The 25,528-nt window shown below is 41.4% G+C and overlaps 1 protein-coding gene across 8 annotated transcripts in view; it reads left to right on the top strand.

Moving 5' to 3' along the window:
• The window catches only part of DOK7 (docking protein 7), a 108,858-nt gene that overhangs the window by 53,611 nt on the left and 29,719 nt on the right, over positions 1–25,528 (top strand). For 4 of the 8 annotated variants that reach the window (XM_075930821.1, XM_075930820.1, XM_075930818.1 and 1 more), the window contains one exon: positions 23,588–23,630. In XM_075930821.1, coding sequence (XP_075786936.1) covers positions 23,588–23,630 — 43 coding nt within the window. Of the gene's footprint in view, positions 1–23,587; positions 23,631–24,393; positions 24,489–25,528 lie in introns of all 8 variants that reach the window. The other 4 variants (XR_012904405.1, XM_075930823.1, XR_012904404.1 and 1 more) reach the window with 2 other exon arrangements.

The following is a 25,528-nucleotide window of genomic DNA, read 5'->3' as shown; positions in this document are numbered from 1 at the left end:
TTATATCTAGTCAGAATGAGCAAATAGGTAAGTCTACTTATACTTGTGAAAGTAAAAGAAGCTGACACATACAGGATATATAGGTTGAACCTCTTTAGTCTGGCACCCTCGGGACCTGACTGGTTCCAAACCAGAGAATTTTCCAGACCACGGGAAGTCAGTATTGTCTAGCAGCATTGCCAATCCTTCCACTGTTTACTGGGCTCTTAGAAGACATTTGGGAGCAAATTAGAGCTAAATAACAGCACAGAATACTGAGAGCCAGGACTGCAGGCTGTAAACAAACTTTATGGGACAACGGGAAACTTGGCCACATCCATGAAAAGTGGACATCTGGCTAACTAAAATCATACCAGACCACATGTTTCTGGACCGGAGAGTTCTGGACTAGAGAGGTTCAACCTGTATAAGAGCAAAAATTACAAACGCCGACTCTCCTTTCTCAACTGGGAGCAACAACTTCTCTGGAAACTTTGCTGTTTAGAGAAGATAGAGGAAGGAATCTGACAATGAGACTCAGGAAAAATTATTGCCTTCTGAATTGATGATAAAGAGTGCAGTCAGAATGCTGGGAATGAGGCTAAGATAGGAAAAGAAGGGATTTTTCTTCTGAATCAAAATCCATTCCCCACTAGAGGAATCGTCAGTCAGAACTCTATAAAATGTGATAGTGGAATCTGCCAAAAAGAACAGCATCATGTGCCTTCTCTTTCGGAATCTTAAAAGAGAATTAACACCCCAGCACTGCGTGACAACGGAAATTATTCCTTTTACCCATTCAAAGAAAAGATAATAGAAGAGCCTCCTTTCCTGAGAAGGCTGCACCGAGAATATGGGCTGTTCTGGAGATGACTAATTCAGACAGAACCCGGGGCATAGGCATATTGCCTTAATTATTAAAGCAGAAGGCAGGGATTAGGGTTCCTTAATTCTTTATTCAGATGCATCTTGGACTTGCTCTGTGGCCATAAACATGTCATTAAAAAATAATCTTTTCCATAATTTGTCCATCTGCAAAATGAGTATAATGTCTATCTACCTCACTAGGGTTTTGTGAAGTTCATTTAAGTCATATTTGCAAAGTGTTTTATATTGTTATTAGAATATAGTATATAAGAATTATAATCTGATAATTAGCCACCAGTGCCAAAGGAACACAAGTCATAAAAGAGCTCGGCAAATGCCAGCAGGAGAGGACTGGCATGCATGAAATGTCTGGAGATTTGGCAATAATCCACTATGGACAGTTGGGCTTTGGAGGTGATAGAAAATGGATATTGAATAGAGCTAGATTCTTTTCCCCAAAACTTTTTCCATATGGTCACCTACAGTTCATAGTATAGACAAGCTTGCAAAAATGAATTCAACTGTGCTGATTTAGGAAGTCTAAGAACATGAGGAGCACACCTATACTTTTTTGTAGATGCTTTTTTCAGAGCTAGATCTCAAGAAGTTGACAGACATAGCAATAGAAAAGACAATAAATGATGACAAAACCATACTTCTACAATCAACTTTAAAAAGACCAAGTTGCCATCAACTCTCAGAATACACCTAGGAGTCTTATGTTCAGAATAAGACTGGGGAAAATTCAGAAAACCATCAGTAAGTCATTCTAGTGTGGATGAAGAATCAATAGGCAGCTGCAAAAAAGTTCTAAGGCAGACAGTTTTGTTTGCAAACATGGTTCTTGGGCCATTCTACACGTTGCCACAAATGTTTCCTTTGGAATATTGGAACGACAGGAAGGCATCTTGGGAAAAGATGATTCCTCAGACTACACAGCAGCACAAGGACTCAATCCACTGCTATTCTGCTTCTCCCATCAAGAGTAATAGCAACAAGTTCCAACAGCTTGGCCTTCGATTCCTTGCAAAGGTCAGTGCAGTGCATGTAATGTGATTAGAAGAGATACAAGGGCGTGAACTTTTTGAATGCAGTGCTGTACATCTAGCCGTTCTGATTTCTCAGGCACATCTCGTGCAACAAATTATGATGGTTAAGTTGAACAACACCGAGTTGAACTTTTCCCTCTGTAATGTAGGAAGAAAACACAGGATGTGGGAGAGAGAAATGGCCTAGTGCTTTGCGGGTGGGACAAGACTGAGGACCTCTTAAGTTCTACTCTGGCTCTGCCACACTCTTCTTCCGTGGCTGTAGGGAAGTCAGCAATGCTTCAGTTTTACAGGAGAGCAAACAGAGATAATATTTACCTCCTTCCTGGAACAATTGGCAGGGTTAAGTAGACAATGGACAATGTTTGTATAGCACATTGACTGTGTAAGTACTATACACTCATTCCTCTCTCAGGCAAATTCTCTCTGAACTCAAGAGCAGTTTTTCCAGAATAAGGACTGAGTTAAAATACTGGGATTTGGTCCATGCTGAGATTCCTAAGAGCAGCTAACTGTGTGGAGTTTCTATTGCTTTCAAAAATCTGCGAGTCTTAGCAGGGTATTTCCACTCATTGGCCAGGTCCACCAGAGCTGGCAGCATCTGGGGCTCCTGGGCAAGGTGTGGGGAGTGGCTTCATTGCTGGGCAGGTGGCCCTCAGCGCTGCCCAGAGCATGGTGGGCTTCACTTAGCATTGCCTGACTACAGTTTAAAGGGTGTGGGGCTGCTGCTACTCCGGCAGTGATGGCAGCTGGAGCTCTAGGCCCCTCTGAATTCCTGAGGTCTAGGGCAATTGCCCTCTTTGCCTCCCCTGATGGCAGGCCTGGCCAGCCCCCATGTGGATTATATATTCATTGCTGGGATTTCTTTATTGTGAAATAACTTACACATGAGCTATTTCAAGGGCCAAAAGCTCGGCCCTTTGAGTCAGGCCTTGGCCCACGGCAGCACAAAAGTACCTGAAAGCTGCCCTAAATGAGCAGTTGAGGACTCCCTCACCCTGAGGGAATTTTTGCCTGTGGTAAAATCAGCATAGCTGATTTCTGTTCAGGTTCCACCTGCTCTACCTCACTCCCTCATGGTATGGCAGCATGTTGTGGATAGAAAGCGATATGACAGGAACTCACCGTGCTTTAGCCAGTTTCATGGCTTGTTGGTTGCCATCACAGGCAAATACAAGGTGAAGGAGTTTTAAAGCAACTCTGATTCAATCTGGGGATCCATTTGACTTCTAACAAGTCCTGGTATTGTGGGGCAGACAAAGGAAACTTTTCTTCTATCCACTTTGCAGCATTTACTCCTGTGGAGTTTTGCATTTAGCAATTGATTGTAGTTAACAATATCACACAGGATTAAAAAAATAGTTCTTAGACTGCAAGCACTTTGGACTGCATTTTACTGTGTGTGTCTATATTGTAGGTACTATTTTAATCCATATAATAGTAATAATTCCACCCAATTGAAATACTGTTTAGGACAGGATGTCTACTGACTTTACAAATGCATAGGTGCAAGAAATAGTCTCTTCTTCATTTGCTTCAGATTGGAAACAGGAAAAGGAGAAACGATAGCAAACATTAGGGGCAGAAACAGCAGTGAAAAAGGAGTTCTCTGGTAGGGCTGAAGTGCCCACACAAATCCAGAGGGTAGGTGGAAAAGTAGCTTAAGATCCTTTTATACTCACTTGATCCTGGGGCTTTTGGGTACTGGTCCTTAGTGTAAATTAGATGAACCAGGTGCCAGTGAATTCAAGGTACTGTTCCAGCAGCAAGGAATCAGCTGGGCATAGAAGAGTCCTGCTAGGTTCTCTCATGCCCAGCTATTCCCTGTGCCATGGATTCTATAGCACAGTGGTTCCCAACCGCCGCTCCGCGACCCACTACCGGGCAGTGGACCTCTGGCTGCCGGGCTGTGGGGACTGGGGTTGGGGTACACCGCTCCCAATGTGGCTGTTGGGATAGGCATGGCCTTTTCCCTCCTCTCAGCCAACCTATGCTGGGCTGGGGTGGGGTTTCCTTCTAGCCACAGAAGATCGATTAGCTGTGTGGCGGCAGGGCCGCATGGAGCCCAGCTCAGCAGTCTTAGGGTATGTCTACACTACCCCCCTAGTTCGAACTAGGGGGGGGTTAATGTAGTCATACGGAGTTGCAAATGAAGCCCGGGATTTGAATTTCTCGGGCTTCATTTGCATAAAGCCGGCCGGTGCCATTTTTAAATGCCGGCTAGGTCGGACCCCGTGCCGCGCGGCTACACGCGGCACGGACTAGCTAGTTCGGATTAGGCTTCCTATCCAAACTAGCTGTACGCCTCGTGGAATGAAGTGTACAGCTAGTTCGGATTAGGAAGCCTAATCCGAACTAGCTAGTCCGTGCCGCGTGTAGCCGCGCGGCACGGGGGTCCGACCTAGCCGGCATTTAAAAATGGCGCCGGCCGGCTTTATGCAAATGAAGCCCAGGAAATTCAAATCCCGGCCTTCATTTGCAACTCCGTATGACTACATTACCCCCCCTAGTTCGAACTAGGGGGGTAGTGTAGACATAGCCTAAGAGCAACCACGACCTAGGCAGCAGCGCTCTGCTGGTGACTAGGAGGCAGCGGAGGTGAGGGGGCAGGGCAGGCACTGGGGGCTCCAGGGGTGGGGCTAGTACTGGGGGACTCTGGGGATGGGGGGACTCTAAGAGGCAGGAGGCTGGCACTGGGGGGTGCTAGGGCTGGGGCTAGTACTAGGGAGCTCTAAAGGGTGAGGGGCTCTAAGAGGCAGAGGGGCTGACACTGGGGGGCACTAGAGCATCCAGGGTGGGATGCTGGCAGTAGGGGGCTCTGGGGACTGGGTTAATATTGGACTGGGGGCTGGCATTGGGGAGGTATCTGGGTGGGTTGGGTGCAATGGGGCTCTGGAAACAGCAGGCTGGCACTGGTAGTGGAGGGAAGCTCTAAGGGGTGGGGGGCTGGCACTGAGACACTTGGGATGGGGGGCTGGCACTGGGGGGCTCTGAAGGTAGGAGGATGGCACGGGGGGGGGGGGGAGGAGTTGAGTGCAGGGGACTCTGGGGTCAGATTCCTTACCCTGTTAGGGTTTTGGTTTTTTTTAGAGAAGTTTAAATAAGGGGCAACCTCCAGTAGTTAGAAAGAAGAGAAAATGTAATCAAAGTTGTTTTTCCATTAAAAGTTTCCATTTTTATTCTGATTTGGCTTGCCCGGGTCTTTTGTTGTGGCCTACTGTATTTCTTCGTTTGTGTGGTCAAAAGTGATCAGCTTAAAACAAGATTTTTACTTCCTGCTCTTGTGTGGAATAGACTTGAAGGAAGGAGTCAGATCCTCATCTGATATGAACTTTGTCTGAGGACTTGGCCCAAACATATTTTTAGTGCTGGTTCATGAAAGGAGAAGTTTATTTGTCACTTCTTAAGAACGCTGCCAATGGGAAAAGAACCAGGAGCAGTTTAGGGTTGCCAGGTGTCTGGTATTGACCCGGACAGTCCGGTTTTTTCACCTCCTGTCTGGTAAAAAAAAAATTCAGAAAATACCGGACACCTAAAATGTCCGGTATTTTCTGATTTTTTTCCCCAGCTAGGAGGTGAAAATATCGGACACCTGGCAACCCTAGCACCCCCCGGACCGCGATACCCTCAGACTCCTGCCCCCGGATCCCATGCTTACCTGGTTCCGCAGGGAAGCTAAGTTCTGGCTTGAACAAGAACACAAAATGGCCGCTAGCAAAAAGCCTAAAGACCAAGGGGAAGCAATGCCTTCCCTGGATCTTAGTACTCAACTTCTTCCCTGTTCCTATCTCTATTCTAATTCTGCACTCACTCTGAAAGGGGCCATGCTGTTTTAATTCTGTTTTATTATTTATTTATTTATTTTTGCCTAATAGGTCTCGGAGTCCTTTTTTTTCCCCCTCAACAGAATTTTTTCCCAGTGGTTTTTTTTTTTTTTTTTTTAGGAAAGGGGGTGATTGTTCGGTATTTTTGGTTCAAGCATCTGGCAGCCCTACAGTAGATTCTCACAAATATAGCCTTTATCTGCAAATTTTAAAGTTGCAACCACAGCCTACCTTAAACTCCAGAAACCATTGTTAGTTTTGGCCTTGTTTTCACACTCCCAACAGAGATTTTTTTATCGTAGCATGATGCCAGACCTGTGCGCTGACCAGCTTTTGTAGCAATTCCACATTTGATCCCTTCAGGCTTTACTATAGTGTGTGTGTTATTGTAGAAGTGCCCAGTAGCACTGTTGCTATAATTGTCTGTTATTTTCAGGTATTTCCCTGTTTTGTGGAGTCCTGTCACTCATCATTACAGTGTTTTATAGGCAGTCACTTAACATGCAGTAGCAAAAATGTTTTAGTTTTTATAATTGATTGAATTGCTTTTACGTTATTGATGTTTTAGAGCAAGAGCAAATAATTGCTGTAAGTTGAAAGCCTTTTGCACTGTGGTCACAAAAACGACTTTCCAATGAAATTCCTTCAGAATGTCTGCTGTGACCATTGGCTGAAATTTATCCCTTTTCATTATGAAAGGAGAAATGTTCCACTAAAGCCCTATATGAAGGATTATGTGAGTCACTGGACATCATTCACGATGTCTAATCTGCTGTGAATTTTAATCACTGTACACAGTGCTTATATAAGAGCCTTGTTAAAATCTATGTATTTTTGTAAAGTAATTCTTGTTCATTACAATTCAAGAGTATAATGAATAATTCTAGGGATAATGACAGAATTTTCAAGCTTGCTGGTAGCCAACTTTTTATAATTATATTCTGCAGTATATTTATGTTGACTTCCTTGAAACACTGAAATTATGTGATGGTTTTCTACATAGAAAATAATGTGTTATCAAACTTGGATCTTAGTTACTTTGCCATTACATGCATTGAATAGTACCTCATTATACACAGGCTGATTGCTTCACTGAGGTACTTGAGTACTAAGATGCTACACATGGTGACGCTGGCTGGTACTGTTAATCCTAGGCTTATGAGTTTGAGCAAACAAAGGAGTTGATACTGTGAAGTGCTAAATGATGCCTCTGAAGTATTGTGGAACCTCAGCTCCCATTAAAGTCTGAGTAATGAAGGGCAGGTTCAAATCTCCTGTTTGTTATTTGCACAGTGTGGTGAGATTCACCCCTGTTCAGAGGGCTCGCATCAGGGACTAATTGGGTCCTATTTTGAGAATAAGCAGGTCTTGAACATTGCAGAAACTTTGTATGAGCTCTTTGCATGAGGTGAGCTTTTCCCAGTATAAGGTGAGTATGAATTGGCCACCTTTAATGCAATAGGAAGGTCCGATCCAGTAATATTGAGAGGGAATATTGAGAGGGTTTTTAAAATTCATCTAACATTTCAGCAATGTGATATTATCTTCTGCGGAAAATGATAGAGTATGGCTGTTTGTCTTTCTATTCAAGAGTTTCCATTGGCTCTGATGAGACCTGTACATTCAAATTGATGCCATGCTCTGTTTAAGAATTTATTTTAATTAATAATCACAATTTATTTGGGCAATTGTAAAAGATCTTGCTTTTTTACCCAGTCATCATAACTGGTTTTATTTCAAAACTGTCTTATTTCCATTCATATGAAAGGCTATGTCTTATGTATTGATTCAGCAACTGTCCCATCTTTCTGTATTGTGTTCCAAAACAGTTGGGCTACAAAATTTATTCTGGACAGTTTACATTGATTTTAATATTCATGTATCTCTAGTCAAAAGGACTGCCTCACTTCTACAAAAGAAATGATGTGTAACAAACCTTGTCTCTTTGCTTGACTGAGGATATGATAGAATACTTGGGCTAGACTTTTTCTTTTAGCTATTTTATGAAATAAAACAAGGAATGGGTATGCATGGTCCATTATTTATTTAATCAGATAAACCTTTTTTCATGAATCCTCAACACCTGTGAAAGTGGCAATAATTAATACAATATTGAAGTTTTACAGCTGAGCACTCAAAAATCAGGAAGAATGCATGCTATACCTTCCCCCCCTTTGCATATCCATTACAGTACAATTTGAATTATCACATAATATTTTCCTGATGCACGGTGACATAAAAGGTCACATGCTATTTCCCAAATAAGACAATCTAAAAGTATTACTTTTCCCCCTACGCCCTGTAGTGTGCTTTGTGCATCTATTTGGGACATGTTTAGACAGTTTTAAAAATAATATCAGAAGTGTTACTTGTACTTCTACATTTCTAATGTTAGACATGTAATTATCATAAGTACAGTTGAATACAGCTCAGGAGGCAAGAAAAAGTTTAAAGTAATATTTTAAAAATATCTCAGAGCCATTCCCTCTTTATAAAAGCTTTATGGTCTGTTATTAGAGCAGGTAAAGTGGGCTGGTGGGCAGAGCTGGTACAAAAGTACAGTTTGCCTTGTTACTATTATCACTGCAGAGGTACATGCCCTTATAAAATCTGCAGGTTCAGAAATCTGGGGCCTTTAGGCAAATTAAAAAAAAATGTCTCAGCTTTCATATGCTATGACTATGCATGATCTCATTTGCTTATTTTGGATTTTCATCAAGGGTTGTTTTAAATTTTTACACTTGCCTCCTCGCTGCAATATTGGTCACTGGGCATTCTATAAAAGTAAATTAAAATAAGTAAATGTAGGGGACATTTAGCGCTAGATCCCCAAAAGAATTTAGGCAGGTAAGGTCAAAATTTACATTCTCAAAGCCCTCACTCGACTCCTGCATAACTCTCTAGATACCTAAAGTTCCTAGATGTCTAAGTTTACGCTGGTAAAGTCCACTAGAACATAAATTTCTGCCACTGGCCATATACGTAGCTGCTTAAGTCCTGCTTATACCTGAACTCCAGAGGAATCCTCAAAGTAGGCATTTCTTCTATATATCTTGCTTTCTGGGGCTCAATTCAGTAGGTAAACTGGGCCTCATAAAACTCAGCAGCTATTGCTGCTGTAATCCTCTTACTAGATATGAGAGACCCAGGTTCAAATTCTCCCTCTGGCAAATGTAGAATGGGGATTTAAACCCAGCTCTTCCCCTCTCAGGTGAATGCCCCAACAACTGGGCGAAGGGGTATTCAGGAGTGGATCTTTCAGTCTCACCTATTGAAGCTGCTCTACTATACAGGCAGTCCCCGGGTTACGTACAAGATAGGGACTGTAGGTTTGTTCTTAAGTTGAATTTGTATGTAAGTCGGAACTGGTACATATTGTAGGGGAAACTCTAGCCAAACATTTCTCCAGAGCTCAGTTTTATTCTCCCACACCTCACTTCCCTCAGTCCTTTATTCTCAAGCTAATGTGTCTGCTGAGAAAAGCCGCTCCACATCTCCCTGGTCTGCTGGGGGGGGGGCGCTAGCTTCGCGTCTCCCTGGTCTGCTGGGGGGAAGCAGCTAGTGCGGGGTTGCCTCACCCCGTTTGTAAGTAGGGATCCGATGTAAGTCGGATCCATGTAACCCGGGGACTGCCTGTATATAAAAAAGTATGGCCATTAGAACAGGGACTTAAACCTTCCATGTTCTGGATTAATGTTCTAAACATTAACATGTTGGGTAAAACTGGAAAATTGCTCCATGATCCCTCCTCATGTTCTTGCAATGAGAGCGAAGGTATTTAAGTCCAGGACTGGGTTCATGGCTGTAACTCCTGAGCAGAGGAAGATACTTTATTTCACCCAGAGTTAGGCATCTAACTCCATCTGACTGATCGAGATTAGGCCATACCTGCCTCCTCTGCATTTCCTGTTGGCTGGTTTTGGTGGCTTCCTGCTCCATGTGCTGGCTTTTGTGTCTCCCATTCTTAGTTTCTTCACTTACTCCCTGCACTGTATAGGGAATGCAGGTACCTAACACAGAGCTGGAAATTCCACCAGGGGGATGAAGTGCTTAAACAACCATTTTTGCTGTTATTGCTGATACAACAAAACCTTTGTGATTGGCTGGAGCTGCAACCATTCAGACTTGACTGACTGCGTGCGGCCAGCCTAACTGGTTGTAACCAAGTGCACATGCACTTGACAAGTTGTGTTGTTTAGGAATGGATGCTTGTGAGTCACACTGCTTGGCTGGGGAACAGGTATATGCAAATCTGACCGACAGAGCTTTAGGCCAGGTACTTAGCGGATATTTACTATGGATAAGTTTCCATTGTTACTACACGTGTATGTTATGTATAATTACTTTTGAAAATAGTGTTAAAAGTGTGTTATTTAGGTTGCTAAGTCTAGCACTTGAAAGTTAGGAAAGGTCAGATTTATGGCTGCTTATGGTTCAGTTCACCTCCTCTTCCTGTAGCAAGCATTTCTAGTGTCCCAAACCATCTGGGAAGCTGGCAGGTCTGGCCCTCTGACACAGAATCCACAAGCAACATTGTATTGAATCCAGCAGAAAGGGGGAGGTCCCTGTTCTCTGTGATCCCTTGCTGCTGGATGATCCCTACGAGGCTATGGAAAGATGGGCATAAGCTAGAGTAGCTCCAGTATGTGTGAGAGACTGTCTCAAGCCCTGCCAACCCTAGCACTTCAGGAATGCAATGGATATTAAAGGTTACCTTTATTCTCCCTATCCCCTAGTCTTGCAGTGAGCACAATTCTGACAGGAGGAGGGATCTGGTCCATTATCCATATAAACAAATATTGTGCTACCAGTGCCAAAGATAACTGCCATTTAATTTTATTTCCGCCTCCTGGTATAACCAATGGAGAAAGGAGGATTAAGGGTTAGTGATGCCATACATACTGTAAATAAAATGGCTACATGTTAACCCCTTTCATCATAGCATGTCATGACACAGTATGCCTTTACCTCCACCTGGAAACCACTTGTTTGCACAGAGCCATAAAAATCCCATAACAACATATAATTGGGGCTAAGTGTCCAAAATATAGTGAGACTGCACAAATATTGCTTTTCATATGACTATGGCACCACATATCTGCTAGAGATGGGGACACCATAAAAAGCAGTGGTTCTCTTCAGGAATATAATGCTTGTCATCATTGTGGTTGAAAGAGAGAGCCACGAGTGTTGTTGCTGCAGGGATTTGCTAGGCATGAAATTCTACCTTCTGCACCTGCAGGTTCTGTCTTCCATGCCTGCAGTGGAACTGCTGTCTAGTCTCACCTTGTATATAATATGTACAGATACAGAGAGGGAGGGAAGGAAGACATTATTTCAGGTGTGACTCCCTGGATAGCTGCATACTGATGCCAGTGGATGTGCAGCTACTCCTTTCATAGAGAAATTGGGGCCAGGGAGAGTATTCGCCTCCCCAGAAATATAGAGATTGCATTAATAAATAAAGGAAATACTGAGTTGGGAACAGAAGCTAGTTTATCTCACTTCATTAAAAGTGGGCAGATTTAGTCATGGTACAAAACTACTCATTTTTTGAACATGAGCAAAAATAATGATTTTGCATATTGGAAAAAAATGTTCCAAATGATCTTTATGCTGGGTTTCCTGAAATTAATTCTTCTGTACCATCTGCAATCTGTAGCATTTGTCATTGCCTACATAAAAAGTTTTGCCTGTGTGTTAATAGAAAATCATGCTGCATTTGAGATGTGATTGACCCATTGTGGATCAAACCATGTTTTAACAGAGAGAGCACTGAAACTACACACACAGTGTTGGTTGCTGGTATCACCAAAATCATTTTTATCCATATCATCACTTCAGAAAACAGCTGACATTCAGTTTGGCTGAGTGAAGGGAGATATTTATGAACTGACTTCAGTGATCTTTCTGTAAACTGACAGTTGGCTTGCAACAGATGAAGCTGAGTAATCAGAAAATCATAGATTAAATTGGAACCATTCACCTGAAGCAGGCCTTGAACTTGCATGTGTTATGGTTGGAGTAATAAGAATTTTAAGATTCTGAATATTTTGACATTTTTTTCTGTTCTAATTTTGATTGAATAGTGGCAATTGTAAGATTAGTTAATTCAAAATAGAAATACTTACCCCATTCCTTTATTGCCCTGGCTTCATTTGTGCCTATTTGCAATTTCTTCAGAACTTTTCTATGCTGACCATCTCAAGCTTGAAACTTTTGTGGAGTTTGCACCCAAAACAAGTTCTAGCTTTTGTCTGATTGGATAGACTTAAGTGCTATTTTTATGAAAGATTGGCCTTCTGTTGCTGAAATATCTGACCTATGCAGAGTTTTGGACCTATCGGGACTTTTTAAGTTAGTTCAAGATCAAAAAGTAAAATTCAACTTCCATTTGAGTTTTTACAACCTCAATTGGAGTGTATATTTTAGGATTTTTTGTGCATCTTTTGCACCCTTCTGAAATGCACAAAGTTCAAGGTAGGTCTCAGAAACTGAAATCAGTGTTTCTGCAGAGAGCATTCATTTTAGTTGACAGAGGGCTTGGCAATGTACTTAACATTTCATATTTAATATCCTGTAATATTTCACTTGTGATTTTTAAATTACATTTTGTGATTTTTTTGTGTGTAAATTGTTTCAAGAGGAGCTATTAGGCTAGTAGTATTTTTAGTAATGTCCTGGCATACCAAATTCAAAGCATGCTCATTGCAATGAGTTATGTAGTTTGGTCAGTCTAATTGCTACATCTGACACTAAGCTTTCCATATTAGCATCACCCTTATAACATGGTCCATGCTAATTGCTGAGTGTCTGATTTAAAGACAATAGTATATCTTTAATTACTGCAACATACCTCTGTAGATGTACAGGTTATTGTACAATCCAGTTAACTCTTTGTCATTGTTCATGTCATCATCCACTATCACATCTAGAGAACCATTTGCTCTTTGTTGGAGATATCTGTTGTACACCACTTTCCAGAAATGTTTTTAGAAATCTCCCTCAAGGGAGATTTAAGACTCACAGTTTCCATCATCTCTTTCTGAAGAACTGCATTTGTGAACTTTTTTTCAACCACTTTGAAATATCAGGATTATATTTTGCCTAGAGACAAAACAATATAATTTCAGTCAAGCTGCCCACATGAGGGTGTATTTTCAGCTTGCTCATTGTAATGGCCTGGAAGTGTAAGTCCTTGTTTGGCAAGACAATGTATGCTACTTAGTAATTTTTATTAGAGTTGTCTAGTTTTTGTCTTTCTTTTAAGAGTTCTGAAAACTTAGCATATCGCCCGCATTCTTTGTGATATTTTGAAGAATATCGACTGCTTGGTGTTGACATGAAAAGGTTTGGTGCCTCATAAATTTGTCTCAAGCCTTGTTGCAGTGTGAGAATCCAAACTCTGGGAAAACTGACTTTGTGTACTTAGTCAAAAGTAGTTACACCTAAAGTTGCACAACAGTAGACACAAAGTACAGTCACTAGTTTCAGAATGCTGCAGCTATTGACAAGCATCAAACCAGGCTGAACAGAAAAATGGCTTGCTTTTCCCAAGCTGCGCACCAGGAATTATTTCTCATCAGACCTGAGGTGTCTCAGAAATATTAAAAGTATCAGGTAGCTGCTATTTGGTTCTCATTGCAGGCGATGGTGGAGCTAATTGAGCACTATGACCAGAAGAAGCTGCTTCACTTGATGGATGTGAATCTTGCTGACAGCAATTCCTGGCTATGGGGCAGAAGAGTCTATGGCCCCCCACTCACGCAAAAGCTCTGAATGAATGAATGTAGTCGGCCTGGCATTTGGGCACTGGTATACCTGCAGTGGCTGTGCAACTGGCCACGTTTTCCCAGTCTAGCCAGGACTTTTATATACCCATCTGGTAGGGATGTCATGCAAACCCAAAGACTCTTGTCTCACCCCTTCCCTGTGGTCATTCCCCTGTCCTGCACCTTCTCCAAAGCCCTCTCCCCCACTCTTTCTCCATCACTCACTTTCACCAGGCTGGGGGGTTAAGGTACAGGGTGTAGGCTCTGGGAAGGAATTTGTGTGCGGACTCTGGACTGGGATGAATGAGGGGAGCAAGGGGTCAGCATTTACTTCTGGCAGCTTCCAAAAATGACTGGCACACCCCTCTGACAGTGTCTCCTAGGCAGGGGGTAAGAGGGTCTCTCAGTGCCGCTACCAGCCGGCACTATCCCTGCAGCTCCCATTGGCTGCAGCTTCTGGCCAATGGAAACTACAGAGTCAATGCTTGGGGGTGGAGGCAGTGTACAGGAATCACCCCAGGGACTGTAGGAATGTGTTGTTTTGATAAGCTCTTCCAGGACCAGTGCACAGGGAGTGTGGGCAGGAAGCATGCCTTAGCCCTATTTTACTGCTGACAACGATTGCAGCAGCTGGGAGTCCTGGCTCCTTTTGAATTGCCTGAGCCTCTGAGCAATTGACCTCTGCACCAGCCATCAGCAGCCTCGTTGGAAGGGTAGTTTTTCTGTTTTATAAATCAGCCAAGTTTTAGGTGATTTCATTTAAACCCTTGGAATGCGTACTATTGCGTTTGCATTTTATTTAGTCACTACTATTATTTTTTTAAGGGCTCAGGTTAAAAAATGTTGTCTGCTCTTGCAGCCCTGATATTGGTCCATGCAACAGCTCCATTTCCACTCTTTGGCTAAAAAAGACATAACCTGGTGGCTATGCAGCAGCACTAAGTAATGGTGGGTTGGGTACCATTGCATTCATCAGTACTTTTTTACGTTGTGCTGGTGTGAAATGTTCTGCACCAAGCAGGATTATTTCTAACTAGAGCTGGTTGGGTATTTACTGCCAGGCACTCCCATGAGATGTGGGACATGCAGGTTTGAGTTGCTGCTTTGCCTGATGCAGACAAAGGACGTGATCATGAGGCTCCTACAGTGTGAGTGTCCTACCTATCTGGCTACAGAGCTAGCGGCTGGCTGTCTCAGTCTCTCCTGGTGGGCTGTTCTACTGTGTAGACCTATGGTCAAGTCCCTGGTCTCAGGCAGGCCAAGGAGGGATTTGGGAATCCTTTGCATCCCAGTGGAGCGTCCTAACGTCTGGGCTATTGGCCAGTTTGAGATAGCCTCTTCCTGGGGCGTTTTTGTGAAAAATGTAAAAAGGTTACCTTTGTTCTAATATGGAATCGAATGCCAAAAACCTCAACATTTTTCACAAAAGGAAAGTCTTGTTCCCAAGTCAGCACTAGCTCTGAGTGGGTGCCATCCTACTGAGTAATCACAGTCTTCTCTCTAGCAGTTTCCAAGATCAGCTTTTCATGTCAGTTACTGCAAACTTCTTTATTTTGCACATGATATCACAGCGTATCTGCAATACAAATGATCGTGCATCAAGGCATATGCCAACCTGTAATTAGTGTGTGGGAGAAGCTGTGAAGAAACTTCCTTGTGAACAGGTATTTCTGGCACTTTCACTGAAGTATGTGGGGCTAGTCACTATCAGAGGTAGGATCTCAGATAACAGGAACATTGATGTGGTCCAGTCAATTCCGTGTTTCTGTGCAGATGCTCCTGCGTTAGGAACTTTGGCTCCAGTCATTGTGAGGATGTAATGGAGTGCGGTGGCTGCAGGGAAGATTGTTGTGGTTCCCTTGTCCTTGATTGCTTGGCTCAGGTGGAAGTTAAAGCACAAAGGGATCGTCTCTAACTTCTGCTACTGCCTCATCAAGCGTTTACCATTGGGGTTCATGCACAGTGGAACCTGATGTCACCATGTTCCATCTCTTTTCTGACACACTCATCCAGCCCTAAACAGGCTCCCTTCTGCCCACATTACATTGGGGGGGGGGTAGGGGACAGCTGGGCTAGGATGTGGCTATTCCACTTATATTAGCCTAAAGCTGTCAGAAATTTTCCCTGTGCAGGGGAATTCCTCAGTACATGTATCCAGTTGGCTTAAGTTGCTATGTGTCACATTAGTTGATGAAGTAGAGAACCTGGGGCTGTTGAGCCTAATCCTGCATCTACTGAAATGAAAGACAAAGCTACCATTAACCAATACTCATTAACCAATACCCATTAACTCTGCAGTGCAGATTTGGGGCTATATAACATGATGCATATAGATCGATTCATATTTCAGTAGTTTGTAAGTGAGGTTATAGAGCCTCTAAGAAAGGAAAAGCTGTACACTCTGCAAGCGACAGTATTTCTGACTGGCTTACAGTTTTAAATGAAAACTGGCCAAGGAAGTCAGCAGTTTAATAGGCTTTAAAATGGTCAAATGCCATCTTAAAATAAACTAGATGAAAACATTGCTGTGGAATACGCACATTTTAAAAACATCCTTTTTTACTATTAAAAAACCTATGTGCCATGATCCCTGTTTGGAAACCTGGAAATGCATGCCAAAGTTAGGTTATGTTTAGTTAGGGTAACAGAGCTAATCTGTGAATAATGATTCAGTATATCAACCTGCTAGGTCCTTCTGACATCTATCATTGAACTCTGCCCAAGATATTTGAAAGTAGAACATCAAAAATGAATGTCATCTGACAGCAACCAGATCCCTACCAAGGTTAAAATAGCCTTGGACATGAAGTTCATGATGTGCAATACACAAATGGTACATATCCGTTTACTGTGGGTGTTGTAATAGTGAGGTTGTTTGAAGTAAGTCCACGCATTACATTATTTAAATATCCAGATTATGGGTCTTAGAGAAAAAACCCTACATTAGAGAGATACTTAAATTATTTCATGAGTAATAGCAGAATTGTTGGATTTATGCATAAACTTTGGTACTCTGCTACTTTCAAACTATCGTAGCACTTCTATGGGTACCCAAGCTTCACACCGTATGTAATGGATAGGAGTGCTGGCCAGCACTTGGTGACTAAGGGGTTAAACTCAAATAACTAGCAAGTGTGTTGGCAAGGAACCAGAAGAACAAATCGAGATAGAGTGCTGAAATTTGAATTGGATATAGATACCTTGCCTGCTTTCTTTGTGTGGGAGAGTTAAACCAGGAGTTGAGAGACATAGAATAATTTAAACCCAGGCAGGACTACCATGCCTTCAAGGAATTCAGGGCATGGAAGTGGACTGAACCAAGAGAAGATTGTGAGTAAGTAAAGGGGGAAAGTGAATCTAGTCACAATCAGGGTATTATCTTTATTTTGTGGTTTGGTTTGAACTGCTCTATGTGAATCTACGCCTCCCCTTCCCATTTATCATCTAAGAATTGTTCCCAGAGATTTTCTCTGTGTTTTAATTTGTTTTCCTTAGTTGCTTTGTAACATCTAGCAATCAAGTATATTTTTTGTTTTGTAATAAAAATCACTTTTTAATATGATGATTTGATTCTTGTGCCCTGGACAGTAACAGGGATCTGTCTGTGTGTGTATTTGCCTGCCTGAGTCTGGGTGGTCAGCTACCAGAGACTTTAGCTTGTTTTTCTATTTTTCAAGCTATTTTGGCACAGAAGAGCTTGGGGCACCCCAGAGGCAGAATTCAAGTGTTCGTCCCTGGTTTTACAGATAAAATCACTTGATGGTGGCAGCTACTCCTCCCCCCCCCCCGTAGTGAATCTGTGGGTATGTCTACACTACCACCCTAGTTCGAACTAGGGTGGTTAATGTAGGCAACCGGAGTTGCAAATGAAGCCCGGGATTTGAATTTCCCGGGCTTCATTTTCATATTGCCGGCACCGCCATTTTTAAATGTCCGCTAGTTCGGACTCCGTGCCCGCGGCTACACGTGGCACAAACTAAGTAGTTCGGATTAGGCTTCCTATTCCGAACTACCGGTACACCTCGTTCCACATACCCTCTGACGCTGGGGGGGTTCTGTTCAGGCAAGGTATATTTAAAGTCTTTATGATCTGCCTCCTTTCTGCACCAGAGTGGGGAACAGTCCTGACATGCATACGTAATAAAGATACATATAATTTGAGTGAGTTAAATTATCTTTTTGCTGTTTTGACACAACTGTAGTTTACATGTTTATGCTCCTCTCTATATTTTTCATTTCATATTTGAGAATGTTGTGTTACATTTGTAAATTTATGTAATAATGTGAAAATGGTGGTGGAACAGAGCAAAACTCATTTTTTTGTTTCTTGTAACTATCCTCCCCAACCAAAACATTTTGGATACTACTTATTGGCCTGACAATTCTGCCGTTACTGTAGCAAAAATCATAGGATTATGGGATCTGGCTAAATGGTTGTAGAAAAGGCAAAGTATGGTCTATTACATAAAAGGATGGACAATGCAATTCTCTTCGAGTATGGCAATATTGTCCAAAGTTACTCAATTAACTATAATTATGGGAGTCAATGTTTGTTGTTTTTCAGTGACCATCTATCTAGTTATTCAGTCTACCAATTTTATCAATTTTGTATCTATCTAGTTACATCTAATATCATACTAGCTGGTATGGCTGTAGAAGATCTCTATACCGTTATTCCATAGAAAGATGGACTACAAGCTGTAAAGAACTATAGCCCTGATGATATCATGACATGGTTGATTACTGAGATTTGTGACTTTATTCTCACCAAGAACCATTTCAGATTTGGGGATGATTTATACCTTCAAGTCAGTAGTACTGCTATGGGTACCCATAAGTCCCCATGGTATGCCAACATTTTTATGGCTGACTTAGAACAACACTTTCTCAGCTCTCATTTCCAACTGCCCCTCCTCTACTTGTGCTACATTGATGACATCTTCATCACATGGACCCAGAAAAAAGGAGGCACTTGAAGAATTCCACTGAGATTTCAAAAGGTTATACCTCAACATCAATCTCAGCTTGGACTACTCCACACAAGAGATCCACAGTTCAAATAAGTAGTGGTCACATAAGCACCATCCTACACTGTCTCCATATGTAATCTCTGCAGATTGGCCTCAGTTGTCTTCCATTCCAGAGGTAATTTGGACAAAGTTCTCACCATTCCTGGGTCAGTACTTACCTCCCTTCAGTGGAGGGCTGACCCTACAAACACCTTTCAAACACCACCATTCAAGTGTGGTGATCCTTCTATCATTGAGCTCATGTTGGATCTTCATTGGGGGACTCATCTAAGGATTATAAAGACCCAGATCTGTGGTCTCTGGATGAGGCAGTACTGCATATAAACATCCAAGAGCTCAGAGCAGTTCATCTCGCAGGCAGGGTGTTTTGCCCCTGGCTGGCAGATAGAATGGTCAGGAAACAGACAACATGGCATCAGTGTTTCACATCAACAAGCAAGGGGGGACCCATTCTTCTGCCCTCTGCCAGGAGGCCCACAAGCTGTGGGACTTTTGCATCAGCCTTGATATCGACTTAGAATCTTCTGAGCATCCAGAAATCTTGGCAAATTCTCGTCTCACCATGAGTGTATGCTATCTGTGGAGGTGGTCCTAGAGATCTTCTGGGAGTGGGACACTCCTTGAGGGTATGTCTACACAGCAGTATTATTTCGGAATAACTGACATTATTCTGAAATAACATAGTCCCTGTCTATATTACAAGCAGTTATTTTGACATAATGTCAAGCTGAAGGACTTCTTTCTTTGTCTCCTGTAACCCTCATTTTATGAGGAGTAAGGGAAGTTGGAGGAAGAGTGTTCTTTCTCAGACAGTGCCAAAAGCCAAAATAAACTATTTCGATTTAAGCTACACAATTGACATAGCTCAAGTTGCGTAGCTTTATTTGACTTCAGCCCTGCTGTGTAGAAGTGCTTTGAGTGGATCTCTCCAACTAGGTAGAATAGGAGATGTTCTGCTCCTGACAGAGCCTGGGTGAGGTTCCCCATCTGATGCTGCCTCCTTGTTTTGGATGGGAGATCTGCTGTATGTGTTTCCCCCATTTCTGCTCATGAACAAGGAACTAAAGAAATTCAAAAGGCACAGGGCCCGAGTCATCGTGATTGGCCCTGATTGGCCCAAGCAACATTGTTTCTTGACCCTGTTGGCTCTGACAGTGCTCTCCCCATGGCCACAACTGGACCTCTTAAACCAGGACAATGATAATCTCCTGCAACCCAAACTCACGACCTTCCACATCATGGAGAAGCAGCGAGACAGGCACATGGTCTCATGAAAGGGGCAAGGCAGAAGGCCAGGGCTTTGAGTTTGTGTGATTAGACAGTTGGCGACTCTACTGTGTCGATTCCTTGGCCATGCCGGAAAAGGATTTTCCAGAGCACAGCTGTCAGTTTGCTGGGCACCCGCCACCATAGGTGCAGCATTGCCCAAATGTTAGGGAGACCACATCTATACGGGCATGTCTTGTTTGTGCCTGGGAGTTCCAATGACTGTTCTGTCTTGTGGCCCAGAATTTCTGTTGGTGGGCCTGGTGCTTGTCAATTAATTGGTTCATAATTTGTTCAAGTATTTTTCTAGAAATTGAAAAGTTAGGCTGACTCATCTATAATTCTCCAAGTCCTCTTTCTTCCCCTTTTTAATGACATGTGCTGTTTGCCCTTCTCCAGTCTTCTGATACTCCCATGAGTTCTCAAACATAATCACAGAGGGCATGTCCATCCAGCAGGGCTAAAGCTGAAATAAGCTATGCAACTTGAGCGACGTTAATTGCATAGCTTGTTGAAATAGCTTATTTTGGCCTTTGGCACTGTCTACACAGGAAGTCCGAGAGAGCACTTTCTCTCCTACTTCCCTTACTCCTCGTACAATGAAGGCTACAGGAGTTGGAGTAAGAAGTTCTCCAGACCCCAATTATGTCAACATTATGTCGAAATAACTGCTTGGTGTGTGGACGCGAACTATGTTGTTTTGGAATAATATCGGTTATTCTGAAATAATGTCTGGGTAGACATAGCCAGACAGTTTGAAGATTGCTGGCTCCACCAACTTGAATACATCTAACATACCTAAATAGTCTCTATCTTGTTCTTTCCCTATTCTGGCTTGTGTTTCATTCTCCTTTAATATTAACTGTGTTAAATATCTGGTCATGATTAAACTTTTTAGTGAAGACTGAAGCAAAATTAACATTAAACATTAAACAGCTAAGCCTTCTTGATATCATAAGTCAAATGCATCATGGGGAAAAATTAAAGTTGCACTGGCAACCTTAAATCTAGCTTTTTCTCACTAATGAGTGCTTGACTTTGCAAGTTAACTAATGTTCTTTGAATATAGGTTTTGTGTAAGTAAATTCTAGGGTTTTTTTAAATAAAAAGATAAAAGCAAATTCTAATATCTACAACCCATTATTATTAGCAGGGTGTGAACCCTAAACCTCCAGTATTGTAATTTATCATTTGGGGGTACTGGAGTAACGATATTAGCTGCCAGCTAGTGTTTGTGTAGCAGCATGGTTCTGGCTTTAGACTATTCATGTCCAGTCTACCAAAATTTTCCTGGGGAACACAAGTAAGAGTTGTGATTTGTGAGCATATTATAACCTAGCACTTTAGCCATTATGGGACAAAGAAAAGGCAACTCCCTAGCCACAGAATTTCAAAACCTGCTACTAACAGAAGATATTATAGTTTCTCAGAAATGGTTCCAAGAGTCTATTGTAATGAAAAAATTAGGCAACCAAAATATACTAACTCCCCTTATAATAGCAACTCTCCTCCCAAAGGATCTGAAAACACTTTTTAAACTTTATATTCATAAGAAATATTTTACTCGCCACTGAAATGCCTGTATTTGTAGGTTGGCACAAAGTAACCATAGAAAAGAACAGCAATGCTTGTGTTTAATTTGAGCAAATGCTCTTTTCTATCTCTGAAATGCTGCTGGATTTATCTATCACTCCATAAATGAAATGTTGGCTCTGTTTCTTTTCATAAAACGTTTCCTTTCCTTTCTAGTGTAAATAATTGCTCATAATCTCCCAAATGTTAAAAAACATAGTGAGCGTGATTACCCAAGTAAAGGCGGAGGTTTTAGATTTCATTGATGTAGTGGAGTTTCAGTCAAGGCTTGAAACGGTCTCCTGTTTTTCCTACTGTTATAGATGGTTTTGCACTGCAAATCTAAATTGTCATTGCTTAACATTCAAAGAACTTGAGCAGAATCCTTTCTTAATGTACAGTTCATTACCTGAAACTGAACTAATATTTTCTCTTCATATAGTTAGGGTCCAGTCCCCATCCAAATAAATGGGAGTCTTGCAATTTATTTTAATGGAAGTTGGATCAGGCCCCCTAATGCTGTATTTCTTTATTATTTACTGAATTACATACATATAACTTCCGAACAGAGGTAGACAGCTGAGAATAAGAACTTGAAAGAAATAAATACACTGAAAGATTTTTATTGCATGAATTTGTCCTTGAAATAGTGGGTTATCAAATAAAAAAGCATAAGCAAATTCTATAGTGTGATGAACCTCCTAAGTTCACACAATGGGTCCTGTGCTTCTGGGTAGCAGTAGGTTAAGTATCCTCTCTCCCTGTCTGGGGAAAACAACTTCCTGTCTAATTGCTCCCCTCAGTGGCTCACTACAGTTCTCAGTCTAACCCATTTACTTCAGGGGCAAGCTATAATCTGATTTAGCCACTCTCACTTTGGCATAGCAGGGAATAGAGGAAGGGAAAAAAACCTCTTAGTTTCTGGTGGCTTCTCCAGGCAGAGAGATAACAGATTAGATTCCTTAACTCAGTCACTTCCCCTCTAAAAGTGGTTTGTCACTCTCAGACTACTGGGGCCCAAAGGGACTGTTCCCTGAACAGTGTTCTCTCTGCCCATTGCCTCTGTAGGTACAGGATTCATGCCTGGTACCAGATAGCATCTCTATAGTTCCTGCTCTCCAGCAGCATATTCTCCTCCCACTGCTCTTGGAATCCCACTAAACTGACTAAAGGGGAGGCTTTTAATCAGTTCCAGCTGGTCCTTAATTGCCTCCAGCTGTCTCCATCAAACCTAACTTTCTCACCTGGTTCTAGCAGGTTCTAGATAGCCTCAAGGTGTCTTAATTAACTTAAATGCCTCAACTGAGTTCTAGGAGGTTCTTAATTGATCCCATGTGTCTTAATTATCTGTCATTTGGTTGCCATGGCAACAGGGATTTGTTTCGTCTACAGTTAATGCACCTGATTTCTGTTACTTTATGGTAGCCATCTGGCTTTTCCCCGTCATGATAGGCATTGGAAAGGATATAGGGATGCTAGGATAAAAATGTTAACAGTCTTTTGAAGATAACCTAACAGATTAATTACTAGTAAAAATTTGATCTGTACATCTGCTACAGTGCTTAGATTTTTCTCACAGATAATGAATCATCCCACATAGTTTCCCCCAGTCATCCGTGTTTGGTACCTCACTATACTGTCACCCTGTGGCATATCACATCGTGTTCTTTAGATTTTAAAATAACACATTTTCTTTGTGCATATTTCCAACAGGAATTCAGCATGACTTGAATTTTAATGTAGCTAATAATGAATGTGGACAATTTTCTTTTATTTTCTACCAATTGAGAAAAATTATTTCAGATTTGATGGGAAGTCAAGCTTTGTGTGTGGCTAGGTGAATGTGATCTATTATGTTGCATATGGAGAGATTCAAGCAAACAAACAACCTTATATTAAAAGTATTCTAATTTTGATCTCATGTAATCTTAAATCACAAAGGTTAGCTACTTTTTCCCACTTGATTAATAATCAGTGCTGAGTTTTTTTATCTGTTAAGATATGTTTCAAAACAGTCAAGCTAAAGTTAGTGACCCTTTAAGGCATATTATAGACATTTCATAGATATTTCTTACAATTTTTTTCCCAGGGTGTCTTTGTTGGGGCTCTTCTGGTTTTTAAATACTTTTGCATAGCTAAAGACTCCTTCACAATGTTGATTGTATTTTTGTGAAACCTTTGTTATATGCAAAGAGAGATTTCATTCTATCTCTTTCTGTTTTGTTTAGGGAACAGCAGTTTTACAGTCTGGAGTGTTACCAGTTCTCCCAGGTAGGTACTTATTTAATTGTGTAGTTTGCTAAATATTACTATTTGTAATCCTAATTTGCCAAGATTGTGGGAGGGAGGCAGGCAAATGGAAGGCCAAATCCTGCAATCTAGGATTGTGGACCATGTAAGGACTGTACATTCAGGACCGAGTCTCTTTGAGGAAAAGGATTCTCCGTGCAGTTGGTCTTTCAAATGCAGTTTATACAATTTATATTTTTGTAAAATATTAAAAATCTGTAGTGTCTTCAACTGCTGTTCAACAAAGGCATGGATTCATAAATCTGGTTTTATCCTCACATGGAAAAATTATTTAATTTAGAGGTAAGATTGCTTGAAGGCATTTCCTACAATACAATCAAAGAGGTTGGGGTGTTTGGTTAAAGCTCTAGTAACATCCAGAGTAAACTCAATTCACATACCTTCCATTGAAGCTTCTTCATATGTATCTAAGAATCTTCACTTCCACAAGATTCCTTTAGCTGTGCACATAAAACCATTCATAGTGTACACATTCAAGTCCTCTAAATAACCGTTAGAAGCATAGAGCCAGATCCTCAATGAGTGTAACTCAGTACAGCTCCATTGTGGAACTACACTGATTCACGAAAGCTGGAAAAGAACCACAAATTTGGCCCATAAGATTAATTATGACCTCAGGTTATTTAGGTGGTGACAGCGTGTTATGTACTTTTGCATGGAAACTATGTCAGTAAAATATATTACTCTCCCTATGGTCTTTGTCTAATTTATAATATTGTTCCAGCACCTTCTCTTTCAGAGAAAGGTATAACACGATCTAATGGCTGGAAGATGAAGCTAGACAAATTCAGACTGGAAATAAGGCGTAAATTTTTAAAGGTGAGATAATTAACCATTAGAACAATTTACCAAGGGTAGTGGTGGATTCTCCATCACTGAGTATTTTAAAATCAAGATTGGATGTTTTTCTAAAAGATATGTTGTAGGGATTTTTTTTGAGATGTTCTAGGCTTGTGTAACACAGAAGGCCAGTGCAGATGAATAACATTCTCTTCTGGCCTTGGAATCTATGAATCGTCTTGATCTCTGATAACATTTCATCTTTATTATCTGAAAAGGGTACCGTCAGTCTGGGGTAGGTAGCGTCCCCACATTGTCTTTGGTGAAGACAGTTGCAAAGAGGTAGTTTAGCATGTCTGCAATATCCTTATCTTCCTTAACTGCTCCCTTTACTCCAGTGAATCAACTGACACTGTCAGTCTGGGGTAGGTAGCATCCCCATATTGTCTTTGGTGAAGATAGTTGCAAAGAGGTAGTTTAGCATGTCTGCAATATCCTTATCTTCCTTAACTGCTCCCTTTACTCCAATGGATCAACTGACTTTGTCCCAGGTTTCTTGCTTCTGATATACATATAGTATTGAAAACTAAACAAACAAATTATGTTTGCATATTTGTTTCTCATTTTAAGCCATCTATGAAAAAAATAAAAGGAACTCTTGCTTCTCAAGCGTTAGCAGGATCAGCTGGATGTTACACTTCCTTGAGTAGACTGATTCCAGAATGAATGAATCAAACAGATTTCTTAGCACCAGAAAATCTTTCTAATTAAGATCTCTTTTTATTATGATTTGTAATATGTTAGGAAGAGAAAACTTATTTAGAACCATATGGCAAATCTTGTCCTCAATTACTGCAGTAAAGATAGTGGAGTTACTCCAGATGTATACAGATATAACGGAAAACAGATTTTGATAATTGCTTCCAATTTTGTCGTCTTTCTTTTTATTACCCAATCTTTAGTAATGCTATCCTAAATAAAGTAGATGGCTGATTTATGATGGAAATATCTATAAAATAGAATGAAGTTTAACTAATTAAAGTCTACAATTCAGCAGTGCCTCTCATTTATAGGTGCAA

This window comes from Pelodiscus sinensis, chromosome 5 (assembly GCF_049634645.1).
Source record: "Pelodiscus sinensis isolate JC-2024 chromosome 5, ASM4963464v1, whole genome shotgun sequence".
NCBI classification, from domain to species: Eukaryota; Metazoa; Chordata; order Testudines; family Trionychidae; genus Pelodiscus; species Pelodiscus sinensis.
This window is presented reverse-complemented; position numbering and strand designations above follow the sequence as displayed.